A 24,396-nucleotide genomic window follows, 5' to 3' on the forward strand; every position below is an offset into this window, starting at 1 on the left:
GCCTGATTGGCAGATGGGCGTTTTGTAAACATACAGCGCACTGCTTTAATGGAACAGTAGGCGTTGTGTGTCATTGGCCCTCAGGTTACGTGGGATCACCAGGGAAATCACACTATCGGTATCGGCCAGTGATGCGCAGCACAGAACCAAAATCTCTCTGAATTAGGCCCATCATGTGTATATATATATTTCTATTCTTGTTAGATAAGACGGTGAAAGATCGCAATGTTACAGTCTGCGCTCTTCTATTTCAGCCCCAGCAGAATCCTCCGAATACTTTAACTCCACAACTTTGCCAGAGATGTATTGCGGGAGAGTCAGTAAGTTTTATTTAAAATTATTATAATTTTTTTTTTTGCTACTTTAAATAAAATGTCATTTTACTTTTTCTCCAGTATCAGATCTATAAAATGTAGTTAATAAAAACGACAATTACGTCCTTGAGAAATAAGGCCTGTAAATAATAAAGGGAGATTGATGGAGTTTCCTTTGGGCGAGCGGCGGGCTTTACATGTAATTACAAATGTAACGGCTTTCAATGCATTTTAAGAAGCGGAGTACATTGAAATAACAAAATGGCATTTTATGTTGATTTGACTAAATAAATATTGAACACACAAATAATGAGCGCGGTGCAGGGAGACAGGCCAAGTGGATTCTTATCTTTGTATGAGTATTGATTGCATATCTTCTAAATAAGATTGGAAAATGCATTATTTAGCTAACAATAATGCTCCTCCATCTATTACTTTCATTGCCCGAGTCGTCACGACGATGAGCGCTTAGGAAAGCTGTACGGAAGGCTGATAACTGATCTTGTCTGACAAGGCCGTCTGCTCCATCATACTCTGGGAGCACTTGTTTGTTGAAATTAATTTGAGCATGTATGATGTGTGTCCACACCATCCAGAGTCACTGGGCTGAAACTATCTCTTCCTGTAGTCTCAGTCGCTGAAGCAATTGTGCATTCTTTTTAGAATCGTCCCCCAACCGGGTCTGTTGCAAAGATAGAGCTAGTGGGTTTCTAACAAGAATTGCACCCTGTATGTAAGTCTGTATATGTGTGTTTTACAAGGATGATGAAATAAAGGACTTTTTTATGATATTTGAGGTATCTGGTGAGTGCACTCATTATTTTTTTTTTCTCTCACACAATCCAGTTGACCGGCAGCCTCCTAATCAGTCACTCACATTAATGTCATGACAAGCAGACATAGGGGTAGATGTATGAAGCAGTGATAAAGTGCCTGGTATCACCGGCCAATCAGCTCCTGACTGTCCCTTTTTAAAACCAGCCTGTAACTTAACAGCCAGGAGCTGATTGACTGGTGATAAAATAAAAATTCAAACAGACAGCATCGCCATATTGCAAGCTTTCGGGAATTTCCCTTCATCAGGCGGTAGAAACAGATAACAGATGTTTCTGCCACCCGATGAAGGGAAATATCCTAGAATTTGGCTATATATGGGACCATCAAGGAGGGCATTGCAGCATGTAACAACAGCAGTTAGTGCACTTATTCATCCAGAGTGCTGGAACTTCCCTGTAACATATATGTGTGTGTGTGTGTGTGTGTGTGTGTGTGTATATGTATATATGTATGTGTATGTATGTATGTATATATATATATATATATATATATATATATATATATATATATATGTGTGTATATAATTGTGTATGTGTATATAATTGTGTATACATTTTGAGGCAAAAAACCCTTCTCCTAGATCAGAAATCTTCAACCTTTAACACCATGTGGGCTACATAAAAAAAAAAAAAGCCAGAGAGCCACTAAGCTATGCTGTGGTATTTAGCACAGCCCCCATAAACATCACAACCCCCCCCCCCCCCTCCCCATAAAGCACAGCCCTTCATTAGATAGATAACACAGCGCACAGCCGCCAATAGATATTTGGCACAGCCCCCCCCCCCCCCATAGACGGCACAGCTCAGAGGCGGAACTAGTACCTGTTGGGCCCAGGTGCAACAATATGCTTTGGGCCCCAGTCAATCCCAAAGTAGAGACTCTTAACGTATGGCGAGAGAAAGGCATCGCCTCGGAGCACATAGCGGGGTCACTTTTACTGTCTGTAATATGGAACAGGCTTTAATAAAAAAAATTTTTTTTACTATATGTGCATAATCAGAGGAAGCCAATAATAGTCAATGCCCCATTTTAAGGGCCTAGAAGCCCTTTTCCTCAGGACCAAATATCAGTTTAGTCTTTAAGTGCTGCCTTTTTTTTTTTTTTTTTTTTGCAAGCAGGTTTCACCTGTCATGAAAGGCCCTCATGGTCTCCTGTGCTGGGTTACGGTATCCCTGGTGTGTCTGTAAGGCTGCAAGCTCCTGTCCCCCTGTTCTGCAGTAGTGGTAGTCAGGCGTCTGCTGGGCTGGGGTTTCTTTGAGCCTGATGGGGCTTGATGCGCTGGTGGATCCTGTCAGGCTCCCTTCTCTGTGTGTGCATGCGTATAGACTCAGGGAGCGCAGGCGGGTCCGCCGCATGACATCGGCGGCACCCACAGAGCTCCTCTGGGATGAGAACTGGAGACCAGAGATGGATTTTTGCAGCCCTGGTTATGGGGAATGTGTGCAGCCCTGGCAGAGCCAGTGGTAATGAAAGGGTGCATAGCCGTGGATATTACTAGTACTAATAAGTTATTTGAACTAGTAATGTCTACGGCTGTGCATGGCAGGCCGGTAGGGGGCCACTGAGTTATAAAAGGTCATGCATCGGACTTAGAAATTGGTGGAAAAGTGACCAAATCATATGTGCCTAACCTCCGATTCTAATCCATGCTCGTCGGATCCGGAGATCGCAAGTGCTACAACTAAGATTTGTTGGCACCGGCAACACTTGCTGGGGGTCGCATATAATACATTGTATGCTAAAGGACAGCGTACAATGTATCATATGCGATCCAGCCACCGTTGCATCGCATGGGAGGCTGAACACGATACCTTGGATTAGTGTAGGACTACAAATGTATATGTTCACGAAGGAAGGCCGCCGTATACTATTCAAAACCATTTGAAAATAAACTGTATTCTATGCACTTTTACTTTGTGCTAAAACTGTGAATAGCAAATACCATGGCTGTTTTGTTATCCCTTTTAATATCTGGGATTTTTTTATTTTTTTTTAACAGTTTCTTATATAGCGCACACATATTCCGCAGCACTTTACAGAGTATAGTTGAACATTCACGTCAGTCCCTGCCCCAGTGGAGCTTACAATCTACAGTATGTTCCCTACCACGCACACAGACATTCTAGGGTAATTTGTTGGGAGCCAATTAACCTACCAGTATATTTTTGGATTGTCGGAGGAATCCGGAGCACCCGGGGGAAACCCACGCAAGTACTGGGAGAATATACAAACTCCACACAGTTAGGGCCATGGTGGGAATCTAACCCATGACCTCAGTGCTGTGAGGCAGTAATGCTAACCATTACACCATCCGTACTGCCCTATATATTAAAAGGCAAACCCTGTTCCCGCCTCTATCAGGGGAATTCAAGTATTGTGGCTGTATTATAGCGCGCAGCTATAGTCACTGTGTTGACGTTCTAGGTCACACCCAGTGCAAAGGAAGAAAGAAGTAGGTGAAGGGTTTTTAAGTGAGAGTTTACAGCAGGGGTGTTTGACATGCCGCTTCTGTGGAACTACAAATCCCAGCAAGGCATAACTGGTGGCGGGGCAATGCTGGGATGTGTAGTTTCGCAGGGGAGTGGTGGTAACTGGGAAGTGATGAGGACGGAGGACAGTAGGCGGGTGATCAGATAGTTAGGAGGGGTGGTAATCTGAAGCTCTGCAAGCTTGGATCAGTCTTGCAGAATAGTTGATACTTCCCACGTTGCTCTATCCTTGCTGACCGTTTCCTGACGGATATAAAATACATTCGTGCTCTCTCACAGTCTTGCCGCTTTCACCTACGCAACATCTCACGCATCAGACCATTCCTCTCCACTGACGCGCCCAAAATTCTCATTCACTCTCTTGTCATCTCCCGCCTTGACTACTGCAACATCCTTCTCTCTGGGCTACCTCTCACCCGCCTCGCACCTCTCCAAACCATTCTTAACGCTGCTGCTAGGCTCATCTTCCTCTCCCGCCGCTCTACCTCCGCCTCCCCCCTCTGTCTATCTCTTCTCTGGCTCCCCATTCCTTTCCGAGTTCTCTTTAAACTCCTCACCACCACCTACAAGGCTCTCTCCTCCTCCACAGCTCCTTACCTCTCTTCACTGATCTCTATCCACACTCCCTCCCGTCCTCTTCGCTCCATCGCTGACCGGCGACTGACCTCTCACCTAATCACCTCCTCCCACCAGTGTTCGCGAAAACCACCCAAAAAAGTGGGTCCCGGGGACCCTTCACTTCTAAAAATTGGGGTCCTACCTGACCTTTTCTGGGTCCCAACGGAATAAAGCCTCCTCTCGCCTTCTCCCCAGCATGGCACATGTGGGTCGGGGGGGGGGGGAAGTATGAATTGGCCGACTCGCATAAAGATACATACAGTATACACTAGAAACTATATAAACCTGAAAAAAGGGCCAGTGCGCGCCGCAGGCGCGCGTTAAAAATTGAGGGCGTTTTTTTACATGCACACACCGTTTTGCCCAGTACACATTACAGCACACACCGTTATGCCCAGTACACATTACAGCACACGCCGTTATGCCCAGTACACATTACAGCACACGCCGTTATGCCCAGTACACATTACAGCACACGCCGTTATGCCCAGTACACATTACAGCACACGCCGTTATGCCCAGTACACATTACAGCACACGCCGTTATGCCGAGTACACATTACAGCACATGCCGTTATGCCCAGTACACATTACAGCACACGCCGTTATGCCCAGTACACATTACAGCACACGCCGTTATGCCCAGTACACATTACAGTACACACCGTTATGCCCAGTACACTTTACAGTACACACCGTTATGCCCAGTACACTTTACAGTACACACCGTTATGCCCAGTACACTTTACAGTCCGTTATGCCCAGTACACTTTACAGTACACACCGTTATGCCCAGTACACATTATAGAACACACCGATATGCCCAGTACACATTATAGAACACACCGATATGCCCAGTACACATTATAGCACACACTTTTATGACAAGTATATATTATAGCACATAAGTGCTGCTTACCTACATGCTTGTTGCTAGGGGTTATATGCTCCTTGCAGGGGTTACATGCTGGGGGGCATTTTATGCTGGTTACCACAGGGTAGAGGGTGTTTTATGCTGGTTGCCATGAGGTGGGAAGGGGGTTGGCATTTTAGGTTCGTTGCCACAGTGGAGGGGGGGGGGTCATTGCCCAAGGGCTGGAAAAGCGACATGCTGCTCAGCAGAGTAGGTGAGCAGGCTATCAGCGCAGCGGGGGACTGGATGTGGCTGGAATAGCTGACACGCTGCTCTGAGTTGTTTTAGCCACATCCAGTCCCCCGTCATCCTGACAGCCCGCTCACCGACACCTACTCTGCTGAGAGCAGCTGTTACAGCCGCATCCCATCCTGTCGCCCCCCCCCCCCCCCCCCCCCCCACGCTTTCAGCAGCGTATTGGACTTACGTGCTAGGGCCTCTTTGAGGGAAGATAGCCAACATTGGGGAGAAGTGACCCAAGGGGGTCCTGGTGCTGGGTACTGTTTGGCTGGAGGGTACCTGGTCTGGGTAATGGCGGCGGTTGGGTGCTGTTTGGCTGGAGGGTGCCTGGCGCTGGGTAAGTGTGGCAGCGGGAGTAGGGGGATACCTTTCTGCTGGATCAAGTTGCAGGCTCCAGCCTGTCCCGACACCGACACCCGGCCTCTGGTCCCTGGTCTCCCGCTGCAGACGATGCTACACAAAGGTAGCATTGCCGCACTCAGTTGCGCTGTTCTCTGCAGCCGCTGGAGTTGGCTGTAACTCCACGTCGTCTCCATGTCTACGCGCTGCTCTCCTTCTTCAGCCAGCGGGTGGACTAGTGCGGGCGCCGGAACGTTGCCGCACTTAGTCACAACTCCCGTCACTGGCTCTTGAGGCGTCCTCTCTCCCTCCAGCGGTCCCGGGGTGCATGCCTTCTCAGGTCAAGACAGCTTCTTCTCCCGTCCGCCTCTGATTTCCCGCCGTCACTTCACTTCTACTCCTCCGCGGACACACGCGCTGCTCCCTCTGGTCACACCGCTTCCCTTCTCGCTGGGACCTCTGACCCCTCTTCTCACTAGTCACACCTCACTTCCTCCTCGCTCCCATACATCCTCCAGTGCTGTCAATCAGCCTGGGGATGTTTTCTTCGCACCCCAAATGATCTGGGTATTAACCCTGCCCCCACTGGAAGACAGTGGCGAAGGCTGGGGTGCCACAATTGGCTGCCAGGCGGCCACTGTACAATGATTGCGTCCCAGCGGCCGCTGCAGTGATTGGCTCACAGCGGCTCACACCGGCGTCTCAGTCACAGGTACAGAATCTGAATCTGCACAGCGCGTCCTCGGGGACCCCTTTAGTTTTGACAGCTGAGTCCCCGGGGACTGTTTTGGGGTAAAATACGCGCTATAGCGCGTTTTTGCGAACCCTGTCCCACTCCCGTGTCCAAGACTTCTCTCGCGCTGCCCCCCTGCACTGGAACAACATCCCGCCACCCATCAGGCTTTCTGATTCCCTTACCTCCTTCAAGCGCTCCCTCAAAACCCACTTTTTTCGACTAGCCTATCCCTCCTCCTAACCTCTTTTTATCCTCCTATCCTGCCTCCGTTCCCCTCCGTTCCTACTTATCCTATTGTATTTCGTTCGTCCACCCACCTATTTTTAGTATGTTAACTCTTATGAGCAGGGCCCTCCTTCCTCACGTACTCACCCTACCTCTTTACCTCACCTGTCCTCCTGTCCTGTTCTTCCCTTCCTCTACTTCATCTTCAGTCTCCTCGACAATTTTGACACCTACTTCTGAACTGATGCTGATTTTAGTTCTACCAGCTATACCCCTATTTATACTGTATTTTTCAACACACCCTGTACGTTACCTTGTAATTTTTTTTTTGTTTGCTATGTACGGCGCTGCGGACACTTTGCGGCGCCTTATAAATAAACGTACTACTACTACTAGTATAACGTGACATTGAAGTAGTGGAGGATAGGTGTATAGCAGCTTATTGCCCTGTGTATCTCTTCCTCTTGGGGGAAGCTACTCTCATGTCAGCATCATGTTGCATGTGCTGCTCTATCAAGAACGAGCTGGAGCACCAGCAGGGGTGCACGGAATAAAAGGTTTGATTTTCAAGTGAGACATCTGGCTGGTAAATACTGTGAATTCATAAAAGACGGTGGCGGCGCAGCAATTCTTTTCAAAACGGGCCTCCTGCTGCTACGGTGACAGCAACTTTACATTGCAGATCGACTGCTTGACTCGGGGAAGTGATGAGACGAATGTTCTGCGTCTCATCTTCTGCCATGAGCTCAGAACCGGGGGTTTGGAACAATAAAATAACCCACAAAGCAAGGTGTCTTGGATAGGATATGTGTACAGAGCAAAAAGCTAATTCAGAGTATGTGCTTACTAAAGAGCCCATTTATCAAAGAGTGATAAAACTCCTGCGTGATGAAACTCGTTCGGCCAATCAGCCCCTAACTGTCATGTTTCAAACTCTGGGGCAGATGTATAAAATAGTGAGCCGGAGGAGGAGTGGCAGATGGCAACCAATCAGCTGCTCTGTATAATTTTATATTATGCAAATGATAGATGGTACAGTGCTGATTGGTTGCCACTGGCCACTTCTCATCACTGTTTTAGCTGTGTAGAGTTTATAGATTCAATTAACTTTTTTTGGTCTCAGCTTACTTTGGAACCATAGACTTTAATTAGAAATGCCAGCATGTCATAGTATCAGTTGGCAGAATACTCCAGCAACAACGTTAAAAAGAACTAAACCTGTGAGTCCATAGGCGGTATTCAATGCTCTGACGGCGAGCAGTACCGATAGCTCACCGTCGTAGCTCGCCATCGGAGTATTCAACTGCCTCCCCTTCACTCGCTGTTTCCACCTCGCTGGTTCTTTTCGGTGAGGTGTAAATGGCGAGTGTGCCCATTAAAACGGTGGGGCTTGCCACAAAATGCAGCAGACTTGCAGCGAACCTCGCCATTTAAGGGAATCCTCGCTGTTCTCTGAAGGACGGGGATTCCGGGCAAACATTGAATACAGCGAAGGGGTTGGACGGCGAGGATGGATTTTCCTCGCCGAAAGTACCAAAACCATTTACAATCTCCCCCCGATTTACAAAGCTTACAAGATGTCTTTTGATATGGAAGTTGCTGGGGCTTAATATATCTATGAACACTTTGTTTTATATTGGCTTTTAACATGAAGAATGTTCAGGGTCTCTCCTGTAGGACTCCGACCATTTGTGGTGGCCAAGCAACTGAGGCGTATTTACTAAGGTGGCATATTCAGTAGAGGGTGAATTATAGAAAAAGCACACAGCACTGGGTTTTCACTGGAACAGCAAAGTGTTTGCTATTCAATTAAAGAAGAGAAACTCCGGTGTGGGGATTTATATAGCAACTACCGCCGCTTTTTCTCTCATCCCCAGCGTCTGCTTTTTTTTCCCCCTTTTTTCCTTAAAGCTTCATTTTATGGAAAAAATTGTCAGCACTTCAGATCCCCTTATACCACCAGACCGTGCACCCCACCCGCCCAATGACTAATTTAAGTAATTAGAATTCTTAATTAGTCATAACTACCTTACCTTCTGCCACCTCTGTCTTCCTCTGCTTCCCCAACATGCTTGAGTCTTCCTCCTCTTCCACAGTTGAGTCTGAGACCCCTGTCAGTGTTGGTCAAGTATGTGTGAGACCTGTCAGGTGTTTGTTTGCCCCCCCCTACCTGCTCAGTTACTGTCAGGAGTAAGGAGTGTTAGGTTGACAGAACATGCCAGTGATTTCCAGAGTTCCATTGCTGCATCCTGCAATTAAAAAATTCTTCATAGGTTTTGGCCACCAACATTTTTACAACTATTTTTTAATTTGAATACTGTTTGTATTGGGGGGGCGTGTGTGTATACCTGTAGAAAGTAAAAATTGGTTGTGAGGCCTATTCACATTTATTTTAGCCAAAATCTTGTGCCCAATTGATTATGCCTCGAAATGCCGCCTAACTGGACAGGCCTGGCAGTGTGTAACATAATGAATGCTGTCACCTGAATGGATGAAATAAAATATTGCCTTTTTTAAAGCCCCATCTGGATCCTTTTTGTTTTACAGCTATGAAAACCATGATGTAACTATATACTGCCCATTCTAATGTATTTCTGTCATTACAGGGTCACATCAACCACATACCGCGACTGTAGACCTGCACACGAAGAGAGGACTTTTAAATGGATTTTGAAATGTGATTACCTCAGGACACTTCACCGTTATACTGCGGATATACTGCGCTTGGGACTTTTTATACTGCCTGCACTGGGGAACAAATGCCACCTGTTCTCAAGTGGCGAGATTCTAGGTTTTAATTGTATATGTATTTTTTTTTATCTTGCGTTATGGCAAAAGTAACCTGCTTGTGGGACTACAAGTCACAGCTTGCCCTTTTTTTCTGCAGGGTGTTCTTTTAAAAGCAGGAGCCGCCTGTGGAAATGTGCCTGTTTCAAAGTAGCCAATCGGAGCAAAAACGGTGTATGTAACCCAGAAAGATGAGGACTGTTCCCATCCAGCTTATTCCCAGCTGCATGGTGAGCAGTGCCGGACTAATACCATTGTGGTTATACACGGCCCACATACAGATAGGTCCCCCTTCATTTTACCTGCCAACTGTTCACTGGAACGTAAGCACATCGCATTCCCTATGGGAAGCAATTGCCCACACTGCCGCTGGTACATGTTGTGGCAATCTAGCCACGATTGTGAATAACGACTGTAGCTAAATCACCAGTGTGCAGGCATGGTGGCATATGTAAACTGGGGCTTCTCTATGACATTTGCTGCAAGAAGTATTTACATTTGCACTTGGTCCTCCACAACCCTTAGACCTGATGGTGACTGTGGCTTGATCAGAGATCACGGATCCTGAGAATGACGCTGACTGTGCCATTTGTTTAATGTACCAGTTTGATCTAGATGCTGTTTCGTGGACCAGCCAGCCCTTGATCTAAATGTATGTGGGTACAGTGTGCCCTTCCTATAAACATCAGTCGTTTCTATTCTCGGATTCATTCAAGATTCAGTCAGCTTGGTGGATGTAGCTGGATACTGAAATATAAGGCTCCACTCCACTGGGAGTTTTCTCATTTAACCTGCATTCAGGCCATACAGACGGTGTAATGGTTAGCATTACTGCCCCACAGCACTGAGGTCATGGGTTCGATTCCCATCACGGCCCTATGTGGAGTTTGTATAATCTCCCCGTGCTTGTGTGAGTTTCCTCCCACACTCCAAAACTATACTTGTAGACTCATTGGCCCCTGACCAAACTTAACCCAAGTGGGTATATGTACATGAGAAGTCGAGATGGGCGAAGTGGTTCTTTTATGCCGTCAATTCTTGTTTTTACGTTTTTTATATAGAGCATAACAAAAGCCTATGCAAAATATCACAACCACTAGTCATTTGTTTTATACTGTCGTTTTTAAGAAAATTTTTGTAAATGTCGACTCTTCGATCAAGATTTTCCAGTATGTAAATGCCACTTAAAAAAAGGGAATGTACAATAATGACAGAGTTTTTATATTTTTGTTTTCACTTTTTTTACAGAAAAAAAAATAATTGTATCTAAAATCTTCAATTTCTGAAAACCGTAGTGGGAAGGTTACTAAAGTGCGATATGTAGAAAGCTACACAAAGCAGACTTTTTCCCAGCACAGCCAGGAGCAATAGCAGTAACATCTGAAAAACGACATGGTAGGAGATGATCCGTAGATCTTATGGGGCCTACACACGTAGTGATTTCAGGCGATTTTCTGAGAGATCACTTCATTTAACTAGATCGCTCAGAAAATCGCTGTGTGTGTGTGTAGGGGCCATTGCGATGTAGGGCCCCGCGTGTCGCTATTGCCTGGCGATTAATATCCAGTATGCTGGACAAATCTATAATCGCCTGGTGTCCGGATCAAGTGTTCTCAATGAACCATGGCCCTGACCAATCACTCAGCGGCACATGTGCTTAGGAGCGCTCAGTGCTGCATAGCAATTCTCCCCAAGTGTAGGCCACATTAGTTACATACGTTTGTAAAGATATGGTCAAGCCACCACGTCACGGCTTTTCTGATATTAGTGGTCCCTACACTGCTTGATGACGGTACAGATAAAACAGATAATTTTCTACTATAAAGGGGTATACACATTGGGCAATTGAATCCCTATTTCTAAGCGATTTGACTAGATCGCGTAGAAATGACGCACAGATCGCTCTGTGTGGACACCTATGGTGATGCGTGGTCCCGCGCGTCACCATTGCCCGCGGAGATAGACAGTGCATGCACTGTCTATCCTGCTTAGATCGCAGGGTTTTCGTTATAGACATAGGCAGGTATTCAATGCTGTGGGCGAGCGGCGACAGTGAGCAGGACTTCCTGCTCGCTGTCACCACTCACCCTGTCATTATTCAATGCACCCCCCCTCATACGCCAATTCACCCCACGCTCTATTTTTTGAGCGAGGGGGAATTGGCGTATGCGGCTCCAGAACCAGCGAGACTTGTGGCTAAAAACAGTGAGTTTTCTGCATTAGCCGCGGGTCTCGCTGTTTTGGGGAATTCTCGCCGTCCTGTGACGGCGAGGATTTCCCCAGAACGTTGAATAGAGCGAGCGGCCGGCGCGGGGGTTAAACAGCGAGGATCGCTGGTTTTCTGCAATCCTCGCTGTTAAACCCCCTCGCCGGCCGCATTGAATACCTGCCATAGGCACAACCCTGCTCTGCTTGGGTCGCTCAGTGCATATAGTAGGTGCATCACGTGTGTGCTGAGGGATCTGTGCTTGGGCAGCTCGCTCAGCACGTGGCACCTTTCTCTCCGTGTGTACGGGGCTTAAGGCCACATAATAGCAGAAACAAAAATCTATGGAAATTGAGCGACCGTTTCCCATTGTAGTGTCCTGCAGAAGCCATGGGGTTTATTCTAGTTCATTCTTTCTGACAAAATCCTTCTTAGATGGACAAAACCATGTGCACTGCAGGGGGGCAGATGTAACATGTGCAGAGAGAATTAGATTTGGGTGAGTTATTTTGTTTCTGTGCAGGGAAAATACTGACTGCATGATTTTACACTTCAATATAGATCTCACTTTGAAGAAAAACCCCACCCAAATCTAATTCTCTCTGCACAAGTTACATCTGCCCCACCCGCAGTGCACATGGTTTTGTCAATCTAAGAAGGATTTTGTCAGAAAGAATGGACTAGAATAACCCCCCATGTCTTTAAAAATATGTCATTGAGATCTCTGAATTACCCACTACCATGTAGTTATTGCTAATGCCACTTGGTGTGCTGAGGAAAACATGCGTTGTGTCTTTCTAGTCTATAACAACCCCCGCCCTGTCAGCACCTGAGGGGTATTACTAATTGGATTGAACAGTTTCCATTTGTTATTAAAGTGCAAATGTGTAAAACTGCATGAGGTTTTTTGGTTTGTAATCCTTAGGTTTAATTAAAGACCATAATGCACACCCTCATTTCAAAACCTATATATCTATATCCATAAAGCCGGCACTCAGAATTTAGGGGGTTATTCTGATTCACTTGGAAAGACACAATCACTCTCTAATGGACAAAAGTATATGCACTGCAGGTGGGGCTGATGTAAAATGTGCAGAGAGAGTTAGATGTGGGTGTTTTATTGTTTCTGTGCAGGGTAAATACTGGCTGCTTTATTTTTACACTGCAATACAGATATCAGTTTGAAGTACAAACCCCACCCAAATCTAACTCTATCTGCACATGTTACATCAGCCCCACCTGCAGTGCACATGGTTTTGTCCATTAGAGAGTGAAGTTGCCTTTCCGAATGAATCAGAATAACCTCCTTAATGCTTTAAAATACTTGCCGGTTTCCTTCCCCAATGATCAACTGATGCGGTGGTTCAACATATTGTACAGATACGGGCTGCACTCTGGACGACCGTATCTGGCTTTTTCAGCGGGTGCCCGCATAGCACAACAGCAAATATAAACGAACAGACGTGCAGCACTCCAGCCAGGTTTATGAATATTTATTCAAGGTAAAGACAGGCAATGTTTCAATACGCTACAGTATTAGCCTGATTATAATACCGTAGCATATATATATATATATCTTAAATATTTGGCCACAGCTGTCACTCTGTGAGTGTGTGTCTACTCTATGACTCCGCCCAGCGTTATAGAGATCTGGCCCCAGTACCAATTACGGGAGGTTGGTAGTGCCCTGGTCGCTGCCCCCCCGCATGGCAGGGACGGTGGTAGCAGCTGCTAAGCAAAAACCTTGCAGTGAGAGCAGTATAAGACAACACCCCCTCTCCAAACACGTGACCCCCCTCCCTCTCTCATAGCACCATACAGCAGTCCCGCCGCAGTGTGCGCAGCTCAGCCCGGCCGCAGGAGTTCCATGATGCACCCCTCCCCCCGCCTGGCTGCTGGAGCTCCATCCTCCCTTCGTCCACCCACTAGGGGGGGCATTATGTGTGTGCCACTACAGGTGGCATAATGGATGTGCCACTGCAGGGGCATTATGGATGTCACACTGTGGGGGCCGTTAGGAATTTGGCACTATGGGGGCATTAGGTATTTAACACTACAGGGGGCATTATGGATTTGCCATTATAGAGGGCATTCGGGATGTGGCACTCTGGGGGAATTATGCATGTGGCACTGCGGGGGCATTATGGATTTGGCAATATGGGTGTGTCATGCATGTGTCACTACAGGGGGTATTATGAATTTGGCACTATGTGGGGCATAGTGTGTGGCCCACATAGTATTCTCTGTGTAAATGGCACTACTGGGGGCATTTTCTGGGGCAGTACGCGTGGAAGCAGCACTTCTACTGTAGGCATTATGTGTAAGTGGTGCTGCATCTGGGGCCATTATAAAGCTATCCCCTGCTAGATCCCTGGTCATCCAGAGTCTGCCATCTAAATTAAACAAATAAGCCAGAAGCCAAGATAAGCAGCCAGTGGCACCTCAGGGGCTCAGAGTCTCTCTCCACGTACAGACAGAGACCCTGCGTCCCTCATAAAATGTCTGCCAACATAGAGGATATATATGCTACAGGTCTTCCTGCACCTATAGCATTTCTCAGGGCACCCAGCGCTATCCGGAAGTCCGCCTGCATCCCAGCATGCAATCCCACCTAAGCAACAAGCATGTTATCCCTGTGGCAATGAGCATGTAACCTTCCTATAATTTCCTTAGAAGACTGGCTTGTCATCAATATGCAGCAGGAACCAGGCATCACTCAACAGATTTTTAAACCGGTCCAAGTGTATTCAAATGTATAAAAGCATAGTAAAATACAACTAACATTTCACCGGCATGCAGGGTGTTTTTCTCAAGTAAACAAAACGGGTGACACATCTTATATAAAAGATTATGTTCTGTACTGTGGGTCCTATCACACTAGTTCCTGGAAGAAGGTGGCAGATGGGACAGCTTTGTAAATTGAGTCATACCGATGCTGTCACTCCATTGCCAGACAACCACGGACTTGGGGGGGTTATTCTGGTTAATTTGCAAGGCTCCGGATTTGCAGCCTTGCCAGTTCACCAAACCCCGCCTTGCAAATGCTTGGCTGCCGCCACCCATTCACGAGGGTGCGATTTGCACTCCGGGGTTTGCGAATGGATGGATACACAGTAACATCCATTCGCCGACCATTGAAGGTTGTGGAAGGTGCACGCATATAAAAGTGACTTTCAAGTCACTTCCATATGCGTGCACGCTGGGAAGGAAATGGGTGGGCAGCGGACATCCGATGATGTCCGCTGACCACCCGCGACACGACCTCATTAGCATGAGAATGCCCATGAAATGCTTGGTGTTCCCATATACTAATGGGCCGCCCAGCGCCCGCTGTCCTGGGTGCGTACCCTGCGTATGCACATGCGCAGAAATGCCATCGGTCCCCGTGTGAACACATTCTGGTTGCTATGCCATAAATGCCATCGGTCCCCGTGTGAACACATTCTGGTTGCGAAGCCATAAATGCCATCGGTCCCCGTGTGAACACATTCTGGTTGCGAAGCCATAAGAATATATTTTTCTACACAAGTCCTCTGAGTGCCGCTTCTTGATTTGTTCTTTCGATATAGATATATATATATAAAAAAGTATTTCGCGTGAACTTTGAAACTACAAGGCCATAATGTTTATTGATCAGCCAATATTATTTTATTATTCTGTGATAAATGTATTTTTATAGGGTCAATACTATTTCTGATTGGGGCAATAAAAATTAATTACTAGCACAACACATTTTATGACGGATTTTATAGTGCAGGCTTGTGACGTTAGTACACGCTGGCACTTTTAGCGCCACAAGTATGTATTATGAATGGACACCCAGTCATGAAATTGTTGCCAGTTGCCACCATTGAAAGTTATAACATTTTTTTTTTTACCAAGTTGTAGAATAAATGTATTTTGCCCCAAAAACATAAATAAATTCATATCCACTCCATACTAAGATCAGACATTAATACTTTCTGCTTAATTAAGTGATGGGTACAAAAATATAATAATGGTAAAATATGAGCCAAAAATAGGTCTCAAAGGTAAATAGTCTATTCCATCCTTAATCAAGGTCTCCCACGTCTCCTTGTGTTGAAATCCTTAGATTTTTTTCATATGGTTTGTGAGGAAAAACTGTGGGTGAAATTTAATAGGATGAGAGATTCAGAAAGTGAGAGATTTGGTAAGAAACCTCCAGTTTTTATTAAAGCAGCAATCATTTACACTTCAAAATCAAACTGGTTTTGCAGTGTAAATGATTGCCGCTTTAAAAAAACAACTGGAGATTTCTTACCAAATCTCTCACTTTCTGAATCTCTCATCCTATTACATTTCACCCCGTATATTACATAGGAAAACACAAAAAGAAAGGGGATCCGTTATATTTCACTGAAATATAAGACTGGAAGTGCATAATCTGGGATTTTGTCATAATTATCATTTTAAAACTACTTTTATTGCTTTAAAGTTGTAAAGTGATAATTATTATGACAACATCCCAGATTATGCACTTCCAGTCTTAAGGCCCCCATACACTAGGGCGACTTGTCCTGAGGACAAGTCGCCCCCGACTTCCCCGGCAGCTCCCCGGGGGAGCTTGATAAGATTGGCACTTGATGTGCCATTTTTTACATGTGATAAATTGTCTCGATTTATCACATGTAAACCCGGGGAGCAGGGGGGGGCTGCAGAACAGGGCTGCTGGTGGGGGGCGCTGCTAAGGCAGCGTGCAGGGGACGCTGCGGGGGACAGTGACAGAGCCGGGCAGGGGGAGGCGGGAGCTGTCAGTGCTGGAAAAAAAAGCCCATACTTTGAATGGGCAGCCTGTGATTGGCTGAGCGCTCTCTCAGCCAATTGCTGACTGGCTGAGAGAGCGCTCAGCCAATCACAGGCTGCCCATTCATTGTATGGTCTTTTTTTTTCCAGCGCTGACAGCTTTTCCTGCCCGGCTCTGTTACTGCCAACTCTGTGTCCCCCGCAGCGCCCCCCTGTCTTACTAGCAGCACCCCCCCCCCCGCATTGACGGCTCCCTGCGGAGGTAGTGTAGGCGGGGACCGCAGGCGTCGCAGAGCAGAGACTGTCGGCGCGGCGGGAGAATAGAAAGAAATCTTATTTAAGAGACTGGGCGGCCGCTGATTGGCTGAGAGCTCGCCATGCTTCGGGCACGGTACCTCGCTGCGCTCGCCACACTATTTTATTCTCCCACCACGCCATAGTGGATTGTGGGACATGAAATGCCACGTGTCGGCTCAAAAAAATGTGAAAAACTCTTTGACCGTCACCCTTCCCATTGTTGACCTCATGCTTGTGTCTACCGTCCGATCCTGTCGACCTTAGCCAAGTCCACCTATTTTAGGTGTCGACCTTCAGCAGTCGACCCAATGCATTTTAATAGGGTAAATCTAATACCCGTATCCCTACAGAGCTGTAGATCTATTACATATATTTCTAGAAACTTTTTTTTTTTCATTACCTTTATTGTACACATGACTGGTGCACAATACATACAGAAATACAAGTACTTATCCGGCTTGAAGATTGGAAGGAGAGAGTTTTTCAAGACCATAAAAAATAACGTATGGAAGGGTGCTGTAGTCTGACAAGCTATCATTACGTTATTGGAGGAAGACCAGGAGTAGCACAACACAGTGTCATTCCTGAGTTATGCACAAATGGCTGCTCCTTGCATTTAAAAGAAATATACACTGCTTTAAATTAGAATGTATGTCTCCCCAGAGACGCGTTTTCTGTTTGATCTATTTTTGATTAAAATGTAAAAATTAAAATTTAAATCATATGGTGGTAACGCTCCTCTGGGAGAACATACTCCAGTTATGAAGTATTCCCAACAGAAAGCTCGGGAATCTTACAACTGTATTGTCTCATCTGTAGGTGGTCTTTTTATGTCAAACATAATTAAAATGAATTGCTGCTAGAAAGCCCATACCCATGCATAGAGATTTATGAGCAGTCTGGCACCTGCATTCCCCTGCTGTGTAAAGCCGGGAGGTAGGACGGAGGCCAGATAGGTGGTTTCCCGGCACATTGGAAACATTGCATCGATTGATTCGGTTATACTGACCGAATGTGTCCCGTGGCCTCCCAAGCACACTGACAGCATGACTACCTGAATGGACATATGTGTGTGCATGCTGTCTTAAGCTATAATTGCATAGAAGCATGCAAAACTAATTTATTATGGTATGAAATGACTGGGCCTGCCTGATTCTTAAGCTGGGTGCACACCTGACCGACCTATCTACCGATTGGTTAGTCCATACGCTCCTACCAATCGTCCAGCCGATGTGTCATGCATGACATCATAACTAGGAGGACATTTAAATGTGCCCAACCGGTTAAGATGTCAGTCACCGGCGGTCCGTACACACGTCCAGATGCACCGATATATTGGACATCGGCTGTACTATGAACGATGTCATTCATAGACAGATCGGAGGTACACACCATCCGACTGGCTCACTCTACAGTATATCGGCCATACCCAGTTTTAGGCTAATAATATTTTATCTGTGCGACTGTAGCCGTCTGCTCACTATCGCTTGGTAATGTGAGTATGCTAGTTATTATTATAATTTTATTTATAAGGTGCCAGAAGTGTTTCGCAGTGCCCTACAAAGGAACAGTACAAGGAGACAAACTTAACATTACAGTAAATGAATAACAAAATAGAGTACAGGCAAAATGAATGCCACAATACAATACAATACACACACAGCTTAAATGTAAGTAGTGAGAAGTTGACCAATGTGCTACTAGGGGCTGGTGGCCAATGATGGAGATGAGTATGCGGACGAAGATGGTCACTGAGTGTTGGGAGAGCTGTGAGTGACATGTGAAGAGAAGAGGGCTTAGACGACAGGAGGGAAGAGTGCCCTGCTCTGAAGAGCTTACAATCTAGTAGGAAGGGGAGACAGACAGATTACATAAGGTGCAAGCAGGTGGGAGGTGGATTGTTAGCGGGATATAAGCAGGGAGAGATGGTCAAGACGTGTAGCAGAGGTCTAAATTATGCAGCCGAAGGTACACTTTGATGAATAGATAAGTTTTCAGTGCCTGTTTGAAGCTTTACAAAGTCAGGGAGAGTCTAATGGAGCGAGGGAGTGAGTTCCACTGAAGGGGTGCAGCACAGGCAAAGTTATAGCCAGTTAGCTGGCCATCATCATGCAGTGTTTTCACAGCTGCAGTCAACAATGTTCATTTCAGAAATTATACCCACTCTGTGCCTTGTGCATAAGATCTGGGAGAAACGTTGGCCTGCTGAAGACGTAGCGGAAGTCAGCCTAGTTATAGCTGGTTTGGGACAGCAATACTCAACGAGATGGCAGCATCATTTTATACATATATACATAAGCTGTTGCCTAGCGCCAGGGGACAATATTAGTTTCTTATTTATTACTACACACCCATGACCCTCCTACCAATCATCTGTTCCATAGATCTTCACAGGGACCGCCCAGAAACGTTGTTGTTGGATGACCTAATCCATCCTCTCTTTCAGTCTCCATCCACGTGCAATTGCTTTCCTTGGCACATGTGTGTTATGTATATAAATATTAGATCTGTGCCCATTTGGGCATGTGTGTCACGCCCAATACAACTTGGTGACAGCTGGAATGTTGCCAGATAACGTTATGAACGTTGGAATGTAATTTTGTGGGAAGGATGGAGTATTATTTTTTTTTATTATTATTATTATTTAAATAATGAATTTTAGACATAGCACATCAAACAATGCCGGGGGAAATCCTTCTGAAAAACCATAGGTTCAAAGCATCCCTGATCATAGATACCCTACTTTTATTGTATTGCTCCCTTGAACTTACTTCTATTGACTTAGTTTTCAGAACGAAGGCTGGAAAAAGCATTGAATGGTGAGCGACCATCATCCTTGCAGCTCCATGTGAGGGGATGTGTCACGTGCTACCGATGGGATTCGTGTGGCGGGGCGTTCGGGCGGGCGATGTTTACCTGTTCGCTTGGCTGAGATTACATGCACCCTAGCGGACAGGTCTGAACCAGACCAACAATTCATATTTTCCAGACAAGGCCAGTGTTGGACAACGGACCAACCTGGTCTTCGGTACAATTTAAACTCTCCGATCCTGGTCTTGTTCTCCCAGGTCCTGTCGCATACCACCAAATTTTCTGCCTTGCAGTAGCACTTGGAAATAACAATCTCCAAGCATCCATCTGGTGTGAACAGCTGTGCACCGAAACCACCAATGTGAAAGAGGTGTGGTCTGGGTAGAGCCGTCTTAACAGTCTTGTAGGGCCCCGTACAAAGCATTGAATTTGGGGCCCTTCCACAACCATTCACAGGAAAAAGAAAAATCATAACAGGCCTCGTCTGTGGTCCTTTGCCATCTGTCTACTTGCTTCCATACAGAGAATGGCAGCCATCCACCATTTTCTGCGCAGGAAACAGTTAATTCTTGTGTGATTATTAATGATCTGTGCATGGTGTCTACACCCTAAATGGAGTTATGAAACACAATTGGCGCAACATTAGTGGTAATTGCATAGTTTATATTCAAGGGCTCCATTCAGCCTATCTACGCATGGAGTCACAATGGAGAGATGTGTCACTGTCTGTACAGCCTCAGATGCAGGGGTGTAAATATAGGGGGTGCGCTTGATATGGGGTCCGGCCATTTCAGGGGCCCACAAACACAGCAAGCACCCCCCCTGCACTCTTCTAATTTTTATTTTTCCATTTTATTGGGCGGTTGCAGTGGAGAAGAGGCAACATCTACGACTCACCAGCACCTGGCCTGGCCTGCAGCAAAACCAGGATGCCTCCCCCGCCAGCACCATCTAGCAGAATTAAGCTCCCCTGCCCCGCCACCGGCAACACCGTGAGTTTCTACTGCTAGCTGAGGCGCCACTCCACCTCACCTGACCACCGCTGCCTGCAAGACCATGACTCGTCACCACTGCCAACAGAAGCACGCCACCTGGTCCCCATGGCTGGCAATGCCAAGACTGCGCAAACCTTCATCACAACTCAGCCAGCAGTACAGTAATTTCCATATAATTTGCAACGCAGTGGCTGTCTGGTCACTCCCCAGAGGAAGGTGGTGCGGGGTTGTGGTGGTATATGGAAACTGTGTATGTATCTCCAAAAATATACAGGTAGGTCAATTGGCTCCCAACAAATTAACCCTAGAATATCTTTGTGTGCATGTACATGTGTATAGATTGTAAGCTCCACTGGGGCAGGGACTGATGTGAATGCTCAAATATTCTCTGTAAAGCGCTGGGGAATATGTATGCGCTATATAAGAAACGTTTAATAAATAAATGTATGTATGAGATCTGCACAGTATGTATGTTTGTATGTATGTATGTATGTATGTATGAGAACGGCACTGTATGGATGTCCTGTTGCTATGTTGCACGGCACCTACACAGTTCTGGTGACCCCCATCCTCACATGATAGACACTCTGGAGACTTGAGTTGGGGGGCCCTTTAAAAAAATTTCTATGGGGCCCACAAAGTTCTAGTTACGCCTCTGCTCAGACGCACTACATTCTACTGAGCCTGCGCAGTACGAAATACCGCATATTGCTGGGAAGAAAGCCCTGCAAAATGACTTTACATCTAACGTTACATGCGTATTTTATGCCCTCTAGAACATTCTTTTATCTATTTTAGTTACTCTTTAATAGCACTTAAACTGCCAAAAGTGTAAAATGGGGCTGTTAAACAATCCCTAATAAAAAGTGTATCGGGGAAAAAAACAAAAACCCTGAACCCTTATGTATAAGGCAAAGAACCGCGTTTCTCACGGAGAATATAAAATCCTAGGGTGCAATAATTTCCCCTCCGATAAAAGAAACAATTGTAATTATGATCCCAGCGAATCTACAAATGAATATTAAGTCCCGCAGAGCCTACTTTCTGGAGTGCTTTTCAATATTAAAAAAGGAGGAATTTGCAAATGACTTTACGTTCCTAAAAACTAAGTAAATTTGAACAAGGGGCGAGTTCCCTTTACAGCGCATCAGCTGTGACAACAGATTTCAAATTGTGAATTCAACCACTTTGTAAGCCCTGGGCTGTTCATTACATTATACTGCTCCCTATCTGGCTGGTACAAGCACAGCGCTCACAGGTCTGTGCGCTATCCTTTCCATTAATAATTACAGCCATGTCTGTAGATTATTTTGGTAATTACCTTGCATAAAAAGACTATTGAGAATGATCACAAATGTGACTTTGTCTTTTATGGTTTCCCTTTCATTGCTAATAGCAGATGTTTGAGATTCTTTACTTGAACAATTTATATCGGTATTCGCTCCAGCTTCAAACACCTTAAAATAATGACTCCAGGGTAATAATCCCTAATACTTTGCAAATGACTAGGAAAATTGTTCAAAGTTTAGGCAAAGAACAGCAGCGTGGTTCTGCTAAATTATGAATAGAATCCTCAGGGGGGTAGAACATATACCTCACATATTAATTGCATTAATGCTAAATAGATCTCCATCTCCAATGCCCAGCAAAATACAAATGTGAACGAGCCAGTCCTTTGATAAAGGGACCTTATTGGATTTTACTGGACTGCACATAGAAGTAAATAGAGATTTCCAAGTAGCACTGATGCGGCGGCTGAACGACAGGAGTTTTAGTCTGTGCCAAAGAAATTGCCTTGTGGGTTAAAGGGAAAAAAAAAAAACAACGATATTCCAGTGTTATCAGAGAATAATTGTTCGTCCTTGCAGGAGAACGCATAAATGAATCTATTGAGTGATTGCCTTACAGTATAATACTGTAATATGTACCCTGCAGTATTAGATTTGGTACTTGTGAGTTATCCGGGCGCCCGATTTTGTACTTACGATTTGCATGCGATTTGCATGCGATATCGCATACGATATCGCATACGATATCGGATACGATTTGCGATTTACATACGATTTACATGCGATTTAGCATGCGATTTGCATAAGATTTGCTATTCATTTCATTACCCCACTATCCCCAAAGTGTGTCTATCAACGTGAACCCGAAGCGTGGCGAGCGCAGCGAGCCCGCGAGGGGCGGCGGTACGCGTCCTCCGACCTTTTCATGCCCTACTATCCACTAGGGCGTGGAGTGAGAATAGAATAGTGTGGCGAGCGCAGCGAGCCACCGAGCCCGAAGCGTGGCGAGCGCAGCGAGCCCCGCGAGGGGACGCGGACACCTGTGAAGCCCGCAAGGGCACGCGGATACCTGTGAAGGTGTCCGCGTCCCCTCGCGGGGCTCGCTGCGCTCGCCACGCTTCGGGCTCGGTGGCTCGCTGCGCTCGCCACACTATTCTATTCTCACTCCACGCCCTAGTGGATAGTAGGGCATGAAAAGGTCGGAGGACGCGTACCGCCGCCCCTCGCGGGCTCGCTGCGCTCGCCACGCTTCGGGTTCACGTTGATAGACACACTTTGGGGATAGTGGGGTAATGAAATGATTAGCAAATCTTATGGAAATCGCATGCTAAATCGCATGCAAATCGCAAATCGCATGCGATATCGCATGCGATATCGTATGCGATCTACTACCAAAATCGGACGCCCAGATAACTCACAAGTACCTTAGATTTAAAGCTACATAACTACAATTATAACAGATTTGACTAAGTCCACCCCACCCCTGCAGGGGCCACAGTAAAATGGCTGCATGTAGCATACCAATAATCTGGCTAATGGGGTCTATATATCTTAGGGATGGCCAACGGTGCAGTCGCCATCGATGGTTACCATCGATGGTGATTCTGCATCCAGACATCGATAGTTAAAAACTATGTGATGGACAACCATCGATAGATTTAGCTATCGATGGTTAGCCATTCTCTTTGACTGACTGGCCCACAGGCCAATCAGAATGTGGGGGCGGGGCTTTCGGGTTTATTTTGGGGGTGGGGCTATGCACTTTGTCCCGGCACTTTGAAGAAGAAAAAAAAGAAACATCAATCTCCTATGCCATCGATGTAGGAAAACCATCTGCTTCTCACCCATCGATGGCAAAAGTATTCAACATGGGCCATAAACCATCGATGATTTGGAATCATAGATGGTCGATGGCCATCCCTAATACATCTGCCCCAATTTCCATTCTGTCTGAGAAAAGACCCCATCCAGGCATGCACAATGCACAGTGCAGCCTGCAGAGTGCCAAGCCTAGGACACAGAGGGGCTCGGCGCTCTGCACTGAGCAGTGTGTACTCCGGACCGTGAAGGAGGGAGACAGAGATGCCGCCACCGCTGCTGGATGCTGGTAAGTAATGGGGGTGGGGTGCACGTCAGTGCGGGCGTGCATGCGGGCAGCGCTGTGCTGCTGGGGGCCCGGACTGAAGGTCAATTCCGGGCCCCAAAATTTCTAGCGGCGGGCCTGTGCACGTGGATGGCAAAGTATGGAAAGGTCCGGAAAAAACCCCAAAAACTTGAAAAGCGTGTCAATCTTTTCATGTATCGAACATTACCATGTCCACCATTTGCTTGTGTTGATCTATTGTCCATGTCAAGCTAATGCACATTGGCCAAAACTGGTTGACATATTGACGGTCTACCTAAAAAATGTTGACCCATAGTCTGGATCCCATCTTGGGTTGGGTAACCAGCTTTTCTGTTACTGGCATTACTGGCACTCCTGTACATTTCAGTCACAGGCAGTGGCGTAACTAGATCTTTGTAGACTCCATAGCAG

General features: G+C 46.1%; 1 protein-coding gene across 2 annotated transcripts in view; it reads left to right on the top strand.

The window, feature by feature from the left end:
• LOC146009280 (uncharacterized) overlaps positions 1 to 10,196 on the top strand; it is a 36,202-nt gene extending 26,006 nt beyond the window's left edge. For both annotated transcript variants that reach the window (XM_083149471.1, XM_083149472.1), the window contains exons 4-5: positions 255 to 320; positions 9,318 to 10,196. In XM_083149471.1, coding sequence (XP_083005597.1) covers positions 255 to 320; positions 9,318 to 9,347 — 96 coding nt within the window. In that variant the 3' untranslated portion in view covers positions 9,348 to 10,196. The remainder of the gene's footprint in view (positions 1 to 254; positions 321 to 9,317) is intronic.
• The last annotated feature ends 14,200 nt before the right edge of the window (positions 10,197 to 24,396 follow it).

The sequence above is a fragment of the Crinia signifera genome, chromosome 6 (assembly GCF_055691185.1).
Source record: "Crinia signifera chromosome 6, ASM5569118v1, whole genome shotgun sequence".
In the NCBI taxonomy this organism is placed as follows: domain Eukaryota; kingdom Metazoa; phylum Chordata; class Amphibia; order Anura; family Myobatrachidae; genus Crinia; species Crinia signifera.